At 42.9% G+C, this 14,980-nt stretch overlaps 1 protein-coding gene across 2 annotated transcripts; it reads right to left on the reverse strand.

Moving 5' to 3' along the window:
* Positions 1-1,632: 1,632 nt before the first annotated feature.
* Positions 1,633-14,013, reverse strand: GEM (GTP binding protein overexpressed in skeletal muscle). Of its 2 annotated transcripts, none has more exons than XM_066379129.1 (5): positions 12,754-12,915; positions 12,167-12,506; positions 5,627-5,703; positions 4,343-4,547; positions 1,633-2,958 (listed from the first exon to the last, which is right to left on the reverse strand). In XM_066379129.1, exons 1-5 carry the CDS (start codon positions 12,793-12,795, stop codon positions 2,684-2,686), a joined length of 939 nt encoding a protein of 312 aa, XP_066235226.1. In that variant the 5' UTR covers positions 12,796-12,915; the 3' UTR covers positions 1,633-2,683. The 2 variants fall into 2 exon arrangements, with proteins under 2 accessions (XP_066235226.1, XP_066235227.1); XM_066379130.1 differs by lacking the exon at positions 12,754-12,915 and adding an exon at positions 13,894-14,013 and having other exon boundaries at positions 1,635-2,958.
* Positions 14,014-14,980: the final 967 nt, after the last annotated feature.

Here is a 14,980-nt window from a genome sequence, read left to right on the forward strand (position 1 = left end):
CAAAAAAAAAAAAACAAAACTTTAAAATTGAGACATTAGTGTTTCAGCTTATGCCGTGAGCATCAACTTTTTTTAACGTTCATTTTTTTGTCATTTTTTCTGTTACTACAATACAGTGTACTGTACAGTACAGTATATTTATGTCCTTTTCCTTTTTCTGTGGCTTAGTTGTGTTTTTCTATTCTAGATTATGATTTTACAACTGTGTTAGCATAGGTAAGTGACTTAAGGCTAGGGTGTGTTTCGACTTACACCAAAATTCGGGTTATGTCACTGTCGTAGGAACGGAACTGTCGTAACCCAAGGACCCCCTTATACAAATTCTAGTCACATCTGGGCTCCAGTCCTGACCCAGAGACTTAACATCTGGAAAAACTTGGACAAGTCACTTAACCTTCTTAATATTTTTGCTGTAAAATGGCCTACCAACTTTGCACAGCCTTTAAGAGAATCCATTCAAGGTGAACCTATAAAATTCCCAATAGATACATGCAAGGCACCACACTGAAGAAAGAAGAGAGAGATGAAGAGAGAGATGAAAAGGAAAAGAAGTAGTGGTCCCTGACTCTAAGGAGTCCCATTCCAAATGTGGGAGGCAAATTCTAATTTATGCACAACGGAAGACAGGTGACAATGAAAACTGACATCTCTTAGAGCTCTTTATGGTATAGCACACTAAAAGATAGGTATTACTAGCAATCCTATTTTGTGGATGAGAAAACTGATGGCTAGAAAGCTTTAATCTTTACTCAAAAGACACACTCATGTTAAAGAGCTCAGCCAAGATTCACCTCAGGTCTGAGTAACTTGAATCATTACTTATCACTTCCCTATACTGTTTCCTTTTGCAATTCAAAGATGTAAAGTGCACAGAGATGGGAAGCCTTGCTCTCAACTAAGAAAAAGGAGGAGAAAAGGCCAATAAAGCTGAACACCAACATCTTTTAAAACTCTGTCGCTTTAGTCAGTAAGGCCCCATGATTGTCACTATTAGTGTGTCTGATGACAAACTCAGTATGATAAAGAGTTACGAGAGAGGGAGCAGGTAAGTGCAGAGATGTGAAAGGGGAACACAGGGACGTTCTATTTCAGCAAAAGGGTCCCACCACCACTGGATAGATGCCACATGACTTAGCGTCAAACCATATTAATGTCAGACAGGGGAATTTAGTTCAAGCCTTGCCTATTTAGATCTCAGGCTGAAAATCATCAGCTTCCTGTTTTCTCTGAATCCTTTATAATTTTCTCTAATGCTTTAGTCAAGCTTAGGACCATGAGCCTTCAGGGAGCAAAGTAAGGTCCATCTGTTCAACCAAACATTTGCCAGACCAAAGTAAAAAAAAAAAAAAAATCAATCTGGCTTTTACTGTAATTTAGCATTCAGATCACCCCCATTCTTCCTAACTGTATCTGCCAAAGAAAACTGCCATTACTATGAATCATGGTTCCGAAAAGAGAGATGTCAGGGACACTTTTTAAAATAGATAAAAACTGGGCTACTGCTAATAAAAAGAAATAAAATAATAGGTATATTTCTTTAGAATGTGTTTATTCTAAAAGCTATATCAAAAGATGTAATCATAATCATCTTGCTTGTAGAGGAAAAACATTTAAGAATGACTTTTTGAAAGATTTTATTTCTTTTATTATAAGACATAGGCAAAAACTTGCATATTCTGAAAAACATAGAAAATGGTAATAAAATGAACATTTTTCTTATTAAGAAACATCATAAATATGCTTTATCAAATGTTAAAATGGTTATTATTTTGCAAAATAACAATAAATAGAGCAGAGCTGTTGCATACAAGGGTCAACTCAAAGTACTGAAAGTATTTATGTTTTGTGTATTGTAAAACTTCAGACCTTTGATTGTATTCAAAAAGTTGGCATTTTGAACTCCAGATTATCAATAATTCAGATTTTGAAAATATTTTTATAATGGCCCTATGATTGTAATAATAATAAAACATAAAAGGTGACCTAAATTAAATTTAATTAAAATATATTCCCCTGAATTATGAGACACACAAGACATAATTTTTGAACCCATGATGGTACCTGTATCACTTCCCAGTTCCACAAAGTTTTGGACCCCCAGCTGTGGGCACTGAACAAAACTGTTTGCAAGCTTGACCTTCTACCAAGGTCCATCATTTCCTTTCACAGTATGATGGAGCAGTAACAGTTAAGATGATGATGAGACTAATTCCACAGTCTTAGCTCCATGAATATAACAAAGAGGAATTTCTCCCTCCTTTGAATAAACCTTTTGACACGTTCCTATATTTGTTTAAGACCCATTGGCCTCAAATTCACTTATCAGAACACTGGGGAAATTTTTAATAATGAAAAGTTCTTTTTCTAGGCATTCTTTTAAGGCTTCAATTCTCTACTATCCAAAAAAAAAGAGGAAACACAGGTAAACACCAAACACATCCTCTAATGAGCCTGGGTGTTCAAGTAGCAAGGTCAGGCTTTTCCTGTAAATAAATACTGACTCTGGACAACAATCTGTCATTTCTCATGCATTTTCTTGCCCAATAGGCTAACACATTAATTCCCAGGTGCACTAGGGGAAGCCACATCTAACAATATTTAAGGATCCAATCTAATATAGATTATCGGTCCCAATGGACTTCAACGATGTCCCTCAGGGGGACATCCGGGTGACGCTGGGTTCCTAGAGCACAGAGAGGTCATGGCAGGATTTGGACTTGAGCTTGAAGGCCATGTTCTTGTTTTTAGCCACAATCTTGCCCCAGAAGCGCCTGGCTTTCCTCGGGATGCTCTCCTTCCTCTTCTGGTAGGCCAGCCGTCGCTCGTTCTTCTCCTTACTGTCCCGCCGGAGGCGGACCTGCCGCACAATGCCCTCAAACAGCTCCTTCACATTGTGCTGGACAGCCGCAGAGGTCTCAATGAACTTGCAGTCGAACACTACAGCACACGCTCTCCCTTCTAGGAGGGGGAGGAGGGAGGAAAAATTTAGAAAGGCTGCAGTGTATGATCCCACACAGCGAACAGCCAAACTGGAGGATTCCTGATTTTAGATGGCCCTCACAGTAACTCTGAGTCAGTCACACATGCAATGAGTATGAGAGGCCACTGTGACACATGTCCTCCCAGGGCATAAATAGAAGCAAGAAGTTTCACAGGAAGCAAGAGAGGAGGGCTTTGATCTGGTCCACCAAATTGACTATGAAGCTACTAGTTCATCAAAATAGCAATATTTATTTTAACAGTAAAAACCATAGCCTTAATTTCTTGCACTTTCTATGTGCTGGGAACTGCTTCATAAACATTTTTTAATGCTCACAATCTTGAAAAATACATTATCCCTCTCAGATAGATAACGAAACTTGGGGGAAAAGAGGTCCTTTAAAAACCTGAGGGAGTTCACACCGCCTATGGATAACAGATGTAAATCCAGGCCTGCTTCATTCTCAAGCTCATATTCTTAAGTCTTTCTCCTGACCCAGTCTCCTGAATTGAAAATAAGAATCCTACTCCTTGGCTTTCTCTCTTTAAAAAAAAAAAAAAAAAGCATTTGGAAATTATGAAAAAATTTTGAGGAATTCACAAATATACAACACAGTTACTGCAAACTATACAAACAAGCTTTTCTGGAAGTCTCAATTGCAAATGTCCCATTGTGTTTAATGATAATGTGTCCGAGGTTTGGTTAGAAAAACAATAATCACTGTAGACATTCATTTTTTAAGAATAAGACATTCACAAACAAGCTGTGTCTGTTACGCCTTTAACAGGTTTCTTTTCTCCTGAGCAAGCCTGACAATGCAGTATTTTTTTTTTCTACTATTGTACCAAATCCAATAAACATGTCTTAACTGACATTCAGAAAGCAAAGAGTGTTTCTAGGGTCTATAGAAGTAGAGAAAGCCTGAGTAGAAGTCTTATCCTCAATGAAACTTTCTCACAGTTCCCCTAAATCGAAGTTACCATCTTTCTTGCATGAAAATGCTGCTTCTACTTCTCTGAACTATTGAGCTCTCCCTGGAAAATAGAAAGGACCAAGAGAAAAAGGTCTGGGACTGCCAATAAATCCCTGAGAATATCACCCCTGAAGGAATTCCAGGGAAACCTTCCAGTGTGGAGAGAATGGGATCCTGCAGGTAGACCAGATGAACAAGGGAGCAGCACCCAGCACAAAGATGATGGCTGGGAATGTAGGAGTCTTAAAGAGTATACATAAAACTCCATCACGTATTTTAATGAGTCCCTGGTTCCAACTTCATGAAAGAGGAAGGGAAGAATACCTATTGGAAAGAAAATGCAGGTGACCTGGAGACTGTTCCCATGGTATTAGCACCACTCCTCTTACCTGAAATAGACACTTCCCGGCACCGTACCAGGTCACTTTTGTTGCCAACCAAAATTATAGGAATATCCTCTGTCTGCCGGGCCCTACGGAGCTGGATTCGCAGTTCAGATGCCTTCTCAAAGCTGGCTCGGTCTGTGATGGAGTAGACAATCAAGTAGGCATCCCCAACTTGCATGCAGTGGTCCTGGAGCCACTCATTCTCCCCCTAATGAAATGAGAAGGTCTTCCATGAGTGAAGCTTGGCCTGATAAATGAGGCATCAGTTTGCAAAGAAACAATATGTGTATACTATACACGTATACTTGCTGATATGAGAAAAAAAGAGAACTATTCCAGCCCTGGACAGTTTGCTCAATGGATAGAGTGTTGGCCTGGCATATGGACATCCCGGGTTCGATTCTCAGTCAGTAAACAAGAGAAACAACTATCTGCTTCTCTCCCTCTTCTCTCTCTCCTCCTTTCCCACAGCCAATAGCTTGACTGGTTCAAGCGTTGGCCCGGGTACTGAGTATAGCTCGTTTGGTCCAAACATGTCAGCCTTAGGCACTAAAAATAGCTCAGTTGATTTGAGCATAGGCCCCAGATGGGAGTTACTAGGTGGATCCCAGCTGGAGCATATGCGGAAGTCTGCCTCACTTAAAACAAGAAAAAAGAAAGAAAACTATTCTAACTTCCCAAAATGCTGCATTGGTCTTGCATGCCTGCAAGACACCTCATGGCTGTAGAGACTGTTGGCCCATAAAGCACTTATGCCAAAAGGATTTTACTGTCCAACTGAGCTGATAAATTATACAAGGACTCTGTCAAACATTATTTTCACTTTCTAGCTAAACTACTAAACATGTGCTATTTCTAACTTCCAAAAAACTCCCTTTCCCTTTCCCAAGTGATAAAACTAAGAATCCTCTTGTAAGAAGCCCAAGATTTTTAAAAAGCAAATGTTGAAGGCTAGTACTAAGACTGTCAACTTCATATAATGTGGCTTATATAGTTTAAAATTACCATTCGTATTTGTTGGTAACTTTCCCTAAAACAAATAAATATGCTTTTCTGTATTTTTTAGTAGAACTAAGGGCAAATCACTGCAACTTTCCTATTATTCAGAATTCATTGTGAAATGACCTGTTCCTTAGAACAGTCTCATACTTCAGAAGTAAAAGTTTTTCATCAAGAAAATGAGCACTCCTCATTTGGAACACCAACAAGGGCAAGGTCACGCTCATCCCAACGGCCTGTTGGAAGGCAAACCCTGAAGGCATTTACAGAGCTCTGGGCTCCACATACCTTATTTTCCCACATGTCCAGGAGGATAATTGTTGCACATTCCCCATCAACAATCAATGTTCGCTCATATGTATCTTCTAGAAAAGAAAGAACAGTGATATTGGTGTCAGGCACACAGGAACGCTTTTATATAAGAGGATCATATAAAAATTTACTAGAAAATAAATATACTAAACATTTAATTGATTATGTAAATATCCAGATAGTCTTAAAGGCAAATTACTATTTTTATCACCTTCAACAATATTCTACATATATTTCTCCAGTACTTACAAGCTGAACACCTAAGTCCTCTGAATCTGTATCATTAAACTACTTACAGTGAAAGGTATTCATTTTTATCTTTCCTGGATCTTTTATATAGGAAAATCATGTATGAGTATACACTTCCTTCAGAGGTTTTGACTCAGATTCAAGCTCCGATGCCATGAGGAAACACTGACTGCCCCGTGGAACCGTAAGCTTCGTCTATAAGCCTTACATGGAAGTCCACTATACCTTGCAGTGGCGTGCTTACTGAACATTCACCGGCAATTTCAGGAACTTTGAGCTCAGAGACATTTCTCTTTCTTTGCGACATGTAAGAAAAATATCTTGAGACTATTCCTGTTTTGGCTGAAGTTTTCCTCCTTAAAAAAATAGTTTCATTGGTATACACAGGCTTGTTTTTCTATCTCGAGTGCAGCACTACAGCCTCCAGCTCTACTCGGTAACAGAAACTTTCCTCTCTGCACTTGAGTCCAGACTGCTGAAGGGCAAACACAGTACAATGGGCCAGAGCAGCTTCAGCACAGAAAAATCTGAGGGGCAGGGGATTAACTGAGTTAACCAGAATTTCTGCAAGAAAGATTCCCATCAACTCCACAACTGAACCCATCTCATTCTATTTCCACAATGAAGTTTCCTATTTTGAATTTCCTCTTTTGAAACATAATTTTTACAAATTTTTTTTTTTAATTTTTTTCTGTTCCTTTTGCCTGGAATCTGTTTCCTCAAATACTGTATCCAAAAAGACTTGTTCCCTTACCTCCTTCTGATTGAGGCATTCCCTAACCATATATGTAAATTGCAAAACCTCTTCTCTACTAATATTCCTTACTCCTGTTTAATTGCTCTTTGTTGTGCTTATCTCCATCTAACATGCAATCCATTTAACTTACTTTATTTTACTATATTATGTCCCTCTCTCACCCCAGAATGTTAAGGCATAGATGTGCATCTGTGCTGTTTACTGCTCTAACCCCCAGCACCCAGGACAATGCCTGGCATATTGTAAGTGCTCAGTAAATACTTCTCAAATGAATGAATGAATCGTAAAGATAGCAATGTGGCTGTAAGTACAAGCAAACCTAAATTAGAATCCAAGGGCCATTCCCTACTAACTATGTGGCTCTCGATGATCTACTTAAAATTTCTGGGCCTTCAGCTGTGAAGTGTCATTGATAAAAAGCATCCACACCTTAGGGCTAACGACAATGGCATATATTAGCCTGGCACAAAGTAGAAATGCAATAAATGTTCGCTGTTATCATCACTTCTTCAGATGGAGGCAGTTGGCTCTTGCCATACTTGGTGTTTCCTGCTATAGGTAAATCCTAGCTTAAAAGAATTACTACACTGGGGAAGCCAAGACATTTCTTTTCTTTATTGTAGTAAGGGGTTTCTAAAAAGCAATGTTCCTGGTTTATGTTTATTTAGGAACTAGAATCAGAAAAGGAAAAGAAAAAAGTGAACAAGTGAGAAGCAAGTTAACTGGGAATGGCTCTGTCTTTCTGCCAGTTTCCCCACCTCCTTTAGGTGCCATTCTTCTAATCAATGGTCATTGTTTCCCACTGGGTCATTAAAAACCTGTTATGCCCATCATGTTTGCCTTCCATAATGTTCAGCATGAGTGGGATCACAGTGGGCTGCACAATTTGGCTTACCAGAGAACGGGGCCTCATGACCTCAAGAGGTAAATTTATATAACCAAATAGCTGGATAAGTCAAAGCCAGAGCAGCACAGATGGAGATTTGGGGGCTTTCTCTAAAAGCTTTCCCTGTACTCAGCCTACCACTCAAAAACAGGTACAAGGGACTTGCTTGAATCCCTAGTAATTAAAATAGAACATACTATATTCCAATAGCTAAGGAAAAAAAAAAACAACATCTCTTGGTTTAAGAGATATCAGAACAAGTCAAGAAAAAGTGGCCTAGGCCCTGGCCGGTTGGCTCAATGGTAGAGTGTTGACCTGGCTTGCGGAAGTCCCAGGTTCAATTCCTGGCCAGGGCACACAGGAGACGCGCCCATCTGCTTCTCCACCCCTCCCCCTCTCCTTCCTCTCTGTCTCTCTCTTCCCCTCCCGCAGCCAAGGCTCCATTGGAGCAAAGATGGCCGGGCGCTGAGGATGGCTCCGTGGCTTCTGCCTCAGGCGCTAGAATGGCTCTGGTCACGACAGAGCAACATCCCGGATGGGCAGAGCATTGACCCCCTGGTGGGCAGGCCAGGTGGATCCTGGTCAGGCGCATGTGGGAGTCTGTCTGACTGCCTCCCCATTTCCAGCTTCAGAAAAATACAAAAAGAAAAAGAAAAAGAAAAAGTGGACTAAATAACAACAACAAAGAAATATGGACTAAGGGTTACAGCTATAAAAGTAGAGCCAAATGGCTTGCCATTCTGGAAGGTTCCTGACAGGTGCATTCTGTCCAAACTTACCTCTACCTGAAAATCACTGTGCTGGAAACTTTGGAACCTAAAACAATACATCTCCACCCTGCTTTGTGCCCATACCTGGGTTTCTATACTGCTTCTGGCTACACACCCCAAGGAGTATTCAAACACACAAAGCATCCTACTTGACAGCCTTCTGGATAACATGGAGAGGGCCTACCAGCAACCAAAACTCTACTTTCTTTTCTTCCTTTAATCACTCACTTTTCAGCTTTTTTACCTGCTAATCAGGTGACAGAGGGGAAATAGGAACTTATAGAAGAGTCCTTTGAAATTCGCCCTGGGTTAAGGTGTGTGGAGAAAGGGTTGAAGCCCATTGATTGTTACCGCTTCTCAGTAACCTGGGTCTGGGGAAGCCATTGCTCCAGTGCTGTCCATGAAAACTAGGGGTGTGCACTCACACTCTGTCCTCAGAGAGATCATCCTGATGGAGTAGAATGGCTCTATGATTGGGCAATTGTGGTCAGTAGCCATTTCCCCTGGGTTAGTGCACCTTTGTTTTTCCTCAAGTGACCCCCATGGTGCTTGGAGGACCTCCCTGCCCAAGACTGGTTCAAATGCTATGTGTGGACTGTGCACAGTTGTGTCACACTCTGGAACTGGATCCTGCAGCCCCTCAAAAGTTCTAAGGCTCCAGCATTCCTCTCCCCTAAAACCCTCAACTGCTCTTCACGTTCATAGCCCAAGCGATCCCAAGGAACTCTGGAAGGAACACCTACTCCAAAAATACTGTCTTCTCCATTAGTGGCTCGTGTCTCCTCTGCATTCTCAGGGCCCCAGCTAAGAGTGACCAAAGTGAATGGGGATGACAAGCAATGAAAGTGCCAATTTTGAAAGAGAAGCCCTGGGAAAGGAAATGTTAGATTCAGAATCATCTTTATGTTCATTTCATACCTGCTATGTACCAGGCACCATGCTACATGCTTAATGTTCTCTCCTTCAACCCTCTTAGTATCCATGAAATAGCCTATCATGAAGAGCACACAGCTAATTCAGTGTCGAAGCTGGGATCCAGAACCACATCATCAGCCTGCAAATACAATGCTCACTCAGGTACTTAGTGCGTGCATGTACGGTGCGTTCTCGCTTATCTGAAAACTTCCAGGTCCTAGTTGTCCTTAGGGTCCAGCTCAGAGACCACCTATTCCATAAACCCTTCTCTGATTTCCACAGCCAGGAGTAATCTTTTCTTCTCTGAATTCCCACAGCACTTTCCTGGACCTCTTTCAAGACATTTATCACACTCTATCTTGACTTATAGTATGTGTGTATCTGATCTCCATCGCATATACCGTAAGCATCATTAGGGAAGTAGCCCCAAGACCCTGCATGTCCCCACAGCACTTCACCGAGTTCCACGGTAAACATTCATACCTGTTTAGAAATGAATGAATGGATGAATAAATAAATGAGCAGCACTAAATGTGTACACAGTCGCACAATTATTGCAATATAACCATATAATATCCATCTTTATTAGGAGAAAATAGTGATGAGAGTATTGTGTAAATTTTTTAAGGTTAATGCTGAAGAAAGAACGATGTAGGGTGTGCCTTGGAAAATCCTCCCCTTGGGAAACATAAAGCCAACTAGTGATTCCAACAGCCACCTACAGATATGGGACGTAATCCTAGATGGCACAAATTAAGTTACTCAAATAGGACACATTAGATGGTCACCTGAGAAGCTACTTGTCAAAGATTCTCTATTTAAGGAAATAAAGGAAACTACACACACATGCGCGCACACACACACACACACACACCATTAAACAAAGAGGTTTCCCAAATATAGAAGCCTGCCTTCCCAAATTCCAGGTACAAGTTGGTCTTCTTAACCTCCATGCCCATAGAAATACTGTCCTCCACATAATACCACTCCACTCCAATTGACAAACATTACTGAAAGTCTGTTATTCACTAGTTTTTACAATTTCTTCCACTTTTAAAAAAAATACTTTCAGTTAATCTCTTCCTTATGTTAATCCCAAAGCACTTAATCGCTACTTCTTAAGGTATCCATGAATTTTATCCTGCTCTGAATGATAGCCACCGGCACTTGGTGGCTCCCTAAGAGAATATGCTGTGCCTTATTCATCACTGGGAACCACAGAGCCTCAGACAGAGCCAAGCATGTAGCTGAACTCAGCCCAAAATGCTGTTGTACTTAATAGCTAACTCCAAGGGCTGCAGGGTGCAGGGAAGGAACACAGGATTTGTGTTTAACAACTAGGTTTGAATCCTGGCCATACCATAGACTAGCTTTTTTACCCTAGGAAGGTCAGTTAACTTCCTAAGCTTCCATTTCTTTACCTGTAAAATATGAATAATAAGTAACAAGTTGGTTCAGTTTTCATAAGCATGATCAAAAACACTTATTGGAAGTACTTAGCACCGTATCTGGCACATAGGTTCCCTGTCAATGCTAGAATGAGAACACCACCAAAATAAGGTAATAAAACCCACATGTTCTAATCCCAGCTAACCAATTTGGTATTCCTGAGACTCAGTTTACTCATATGAGTACAGAAATTTTGTGAGGACCAAAATAAACAGTAGCAAATATAAGGTACCCAAATAAAGTGCCTTTCCCATTGCAAATGCGCACTCTAGATGTTAGTTACTCCCTTTCTTCTATGGCCATGGTCATCCACCAGCCTTCACAAAGAGAAAAGCAATTGTACAATACTGACACTATCTCTCCCTTGATTCTTGTTTAGCTATATAGTCCCTGAGGTTTCAGCGTGAGAAGAGAAATCAGTGTTCTTAAGAGTCATCATTTATAACCCAGTTCAGGAGCATGACTTATGAAGCAGTGAATTCCCTGACACTGGAGACAGTCAAGAACAATAAACCTTTAGTGGAAGTAGGCAGACAGTACTAAGGATGGAACAAGACTCCTATGCAACAAGTGCAGGCCAGAACTGAGTCATCACTAAGGTGCCTTCCTACTCTCTGGAGTTTGTGATTCAGCTGTGAGTCGCAACTGAAGATTAGAGACAGACTATGCCATTTGGGCAAGCACTGGAGGGTTCTTTCTTCATTTCTATAGCTGTGAATAAAGACATGCAACCACCCTGATCAGATATGCTAAGATGAAAGCCATGGCTAAAAGACACTATATGAATACCATTGACAATGAGGATCTTCATCTCACTTGCCAGAATATAGCACTATGCCTTACCCATATTTGAGGCATACATGCACTTTGGAGACTATGTCACCTCGAATCTGTTTTGGAAATAGGAGGGACTTAAATAATAAATATTTTAAATGAGCTCATACAAGGATAATTGTCTTGAAAAACTGTAAGACTCTATACAAACATATGTATCATTGTTATAATTTAAAATTTTTAAAAATTGTACTATTTCAAATACAGATTTTAAACTATTTTACATCCTCAAAAAACTCTAATATTTGTAGAAATAAATTGATGAATTGGTTTTTCAAATCAATTTGGTTCTAGGAATAGCCATGAAAAAAAGCTGCATCTACACTGACCTCTGGAAAGGTCCAGGGCAGAGCTGGCAAAAGCTAGAAGTGGGAGCCTGACCCTCTACCTCTGCTCTCTTTAATCAGTGCCCCCCAGTCCCTTTGGAGCTGGAATCTAAGAAATGAGCCTTCTGGCCCAGAGTTTTATCTATGAGCATTTTCATTTTATTATCACATGGGCTTGTGCCAGGGCTTTTCTGGGGACTTAGCTCCCTAGCCAGTGCCAAGAATTCCTAACCGCAATTCTGAACTCTGCAGATAAATGAGCCCCCCCCCTGGCTGTTTCTGCCTGACCACTGCTGATGGACAGAAGCCCACCGGGGCTGGCCGACCTACCTCCCAGCACCTCGCAGTCGCTGTCCATGCTGTCATGCACACCCGCAAAGATGTTGGCCAGAGTGGACTTGCCCACCCCCTGCTCCCCTATGAGCACCACCCGGTAGTAGGTGTTCCCCAACTCAGAGGAAATGACTGAGTCCGTGGAGTCAGAGGACCAACTCCGGCGGCAGTGATCTTCGGGGGCAGCAGGGTGATGGTTGTGCCGACTGTACTGGTAGGGCTCTCTCTGGACCATCAGATGCCTGCCGTCAGCTGGGATGCTCCAGCGCTGCTGCTGTGGCTGCATGCCCACAGTGCCCTGGCGCATGGTGACATTATTCAGAGTCATCGTTGGGTCCTGGAGAGCAAAGTGATCAAAATGTTAGCAGTAGTAAGCACGAGCAAGCGCTCAGGGGACTCGAACACAGTCATCAGCAATATTCTATTAAGTGGGGTGAGACCCAAGTAGTCCTTACATGAGGAACGCCAACGAAACAGTCCCCAAATCAAACAGGCTTTCAACTAGACATACATACACGCATGCACACGCACAACTAGTAACCAGCTCCCCAGGCAGACCGTCACTGGCAAAGACAGAGAAGTACCGTTAGCATCGCCCACTGTCTAGAAGTTTGCTCCATCCTCATGAAAGCCTTGGGACCCCCACTCAGAGCTGACTGAGAAGCAGCAAGAAGTAACCACACACAGCCTTCAGGCTTGAATATCCACTAGTTAATGAAGCTGGGAACCAGTGGGCTAGGTTAGCTGCTCTTGTCTAAACATGACTCTTAATTGCGCTAGCATCCAGCAGGCTTTTGTGCCTTGGTGGGAAACACGTGGCAATGACATCACTCCCTTGGCTGGACTGAACAAGCACTTATTGGAATTCCATGTTTAGTCAAGTTGCCCTGATGCTGTCCAGCTGCCTGAATAAGCTATTCTTTGGTGCGGGGATAAAGAATTTCTGTTTGAGGTTTATGCCTCAGCTCTGCCCACTTGCCCACAAATACCACATTTAAAACATCCCAGCTCCAAGCCTTGTCGTTCTGGCAGGGAATTAATTTGCTCACACTCAGACCTATCCGGTTTGCAGAGAAAAGATTTAACTCTTATGAAACCTTGTCCGCTCCCAGAGTCCTTTAATTCAACTCAGATTTCCACCTTCTTGAAGCAAACCAGAGGGCCAAAGACTCTCCTAAAATGACATTCAACAACTTGGAAACAATTTTCCCTTTGCGAGAGCCCCCCTCCCCTGGCACGGAGGTCTGTTCTGCCAGGCTACTTGAAATAAAGCAGATGCATTCTCATTTTAGTCAGCAAGATTCACTCCTGAAAGTAAGAGAGCGCAGACACTCCCCTTCCCACACTCTCCACACACTCCACACCCCAACACGTCGGCCTCTAGACAGGATGACCGGCCGGTTTTTAAATCCTATAAGCAGTGCCTCAGTTGGCACACCTGCATTCAAACAACAGAAGCATTAAGAATCACTGAGGGCTGCCCTCTGACCACACTCGGTCTGTAGGAGGAGGTGACCCTTCCACTGAACTGAACTAAAGAACCTGCTGATAACAAATGGCTCTCTCTGCACCTTAAAGTCCGCCTCTGCCCAGAAAACCACAGCGGCAACAGCAAGTTCCAGGGGCTCAGTTCTCAACTTAGGAAGTTAGGGGCTGGGAACGCCCACCCCTCCCCAGTCTCTCCCTGGCGGCGGCCGGAGGGTTCCTCCAGAAGCGCCCCTTACCTGGCTCTGCCAGGTGGGCATCCGCGTATCTGTGCGTCCGCGGCGGGTGCGAGCCACGAGCCCGGGCCGCAGAGCGTGGGGTACTCCACGGGGCGCTCGTCCGTGCCGCGCCCGCACCGCCGCCGCCCCGCGGTTTATGGTCCGCCGGCCCACGCGGGGCTTTTCCGTGACGTCAGCGCCCCGGGCGGGAGGACGGCTCTGCAGCAAACGAGTTGCAGCCGCTTCGCTAAATCAGTTACTCGCAGTCATGTGACCCCTCTCCCCTTTTAAAAAATAACGACAGTTTAATGCCGGGCCATTTTATTTTTTATTATCTTTTTTTATTGTTATTTTACCTAGTGGACGCGGGGAGATGGAAAAATACACTAAGTGCTACTTCATCGAGCTTCCCCGCGAAATACTTGCAAGCTGTACAGGAAAGAATGGCGGAAAGTCAAATTTGAACTGGGGCCCCAGCTTTGAAAACAAACAAACAGGGATTCTGTTAGCCGGATCTTCTGCGAGAAAAACTGCCTGTGCTCGCCCCTGTCACCTTCTCAACGGAAGGGGTAGGAAGGGGAACCCTGCACTACTTTTTTGTTTCCTTCTCGGACAGGGATCCAGAGAGTGATAAGAAAAGGGGAAAGACCTCGAAGGGGGCAGTTTAGAAAAATTACTTAATTTGGCTTCACCAGACTGCGCTAAATATCAGCCCTCCTGCTCTGGGCCAGGACGCTGAGGCTCCTCATGCAGGGAATTTCGTCAGGGTCCCAATCAGCAACACCTCTGTGCCAGGAGCGTGGGCAAGGAGCCTGGGCGTGGAGCCCATCAGTGCCTCCCAGACATGGGGAGGAGCCCTGAGCCAGACCCTGGGGCCCACCGACCCCCTTCCCACCCCCACACACAGATTCCTGTGCATAAAGGGATGTAATAGTAGTAGATGATATATACTTCTACTACCACCATTTACCAAGTACCTCTGAGTACGTGTTATCTGTAGGTACTGTTAGGCCTCTGCAGTACCTCAGTCCTTACCACAGTTCCGCAAGATGGATATACTAGCACCCCCATTCTATGGAGGAGAAAAAGGACACTTGGCTAGAGAGCT

This window comes from Saccopteryx leptura, chromosome 3, assembly GCF_036850995.1.
Source record: "Saccopteryx leptura isolate mSacLep1 chromosome 3, mSacLep1_pri_phased_curated, whole genome shotgun sequence".
Lineage (NCBI taxonomy): Eukaryota > Metazoa > Chordata > Mammalia > Chiroptera > Emballonuridae > Saccopteryx > Saccopteryx leptura.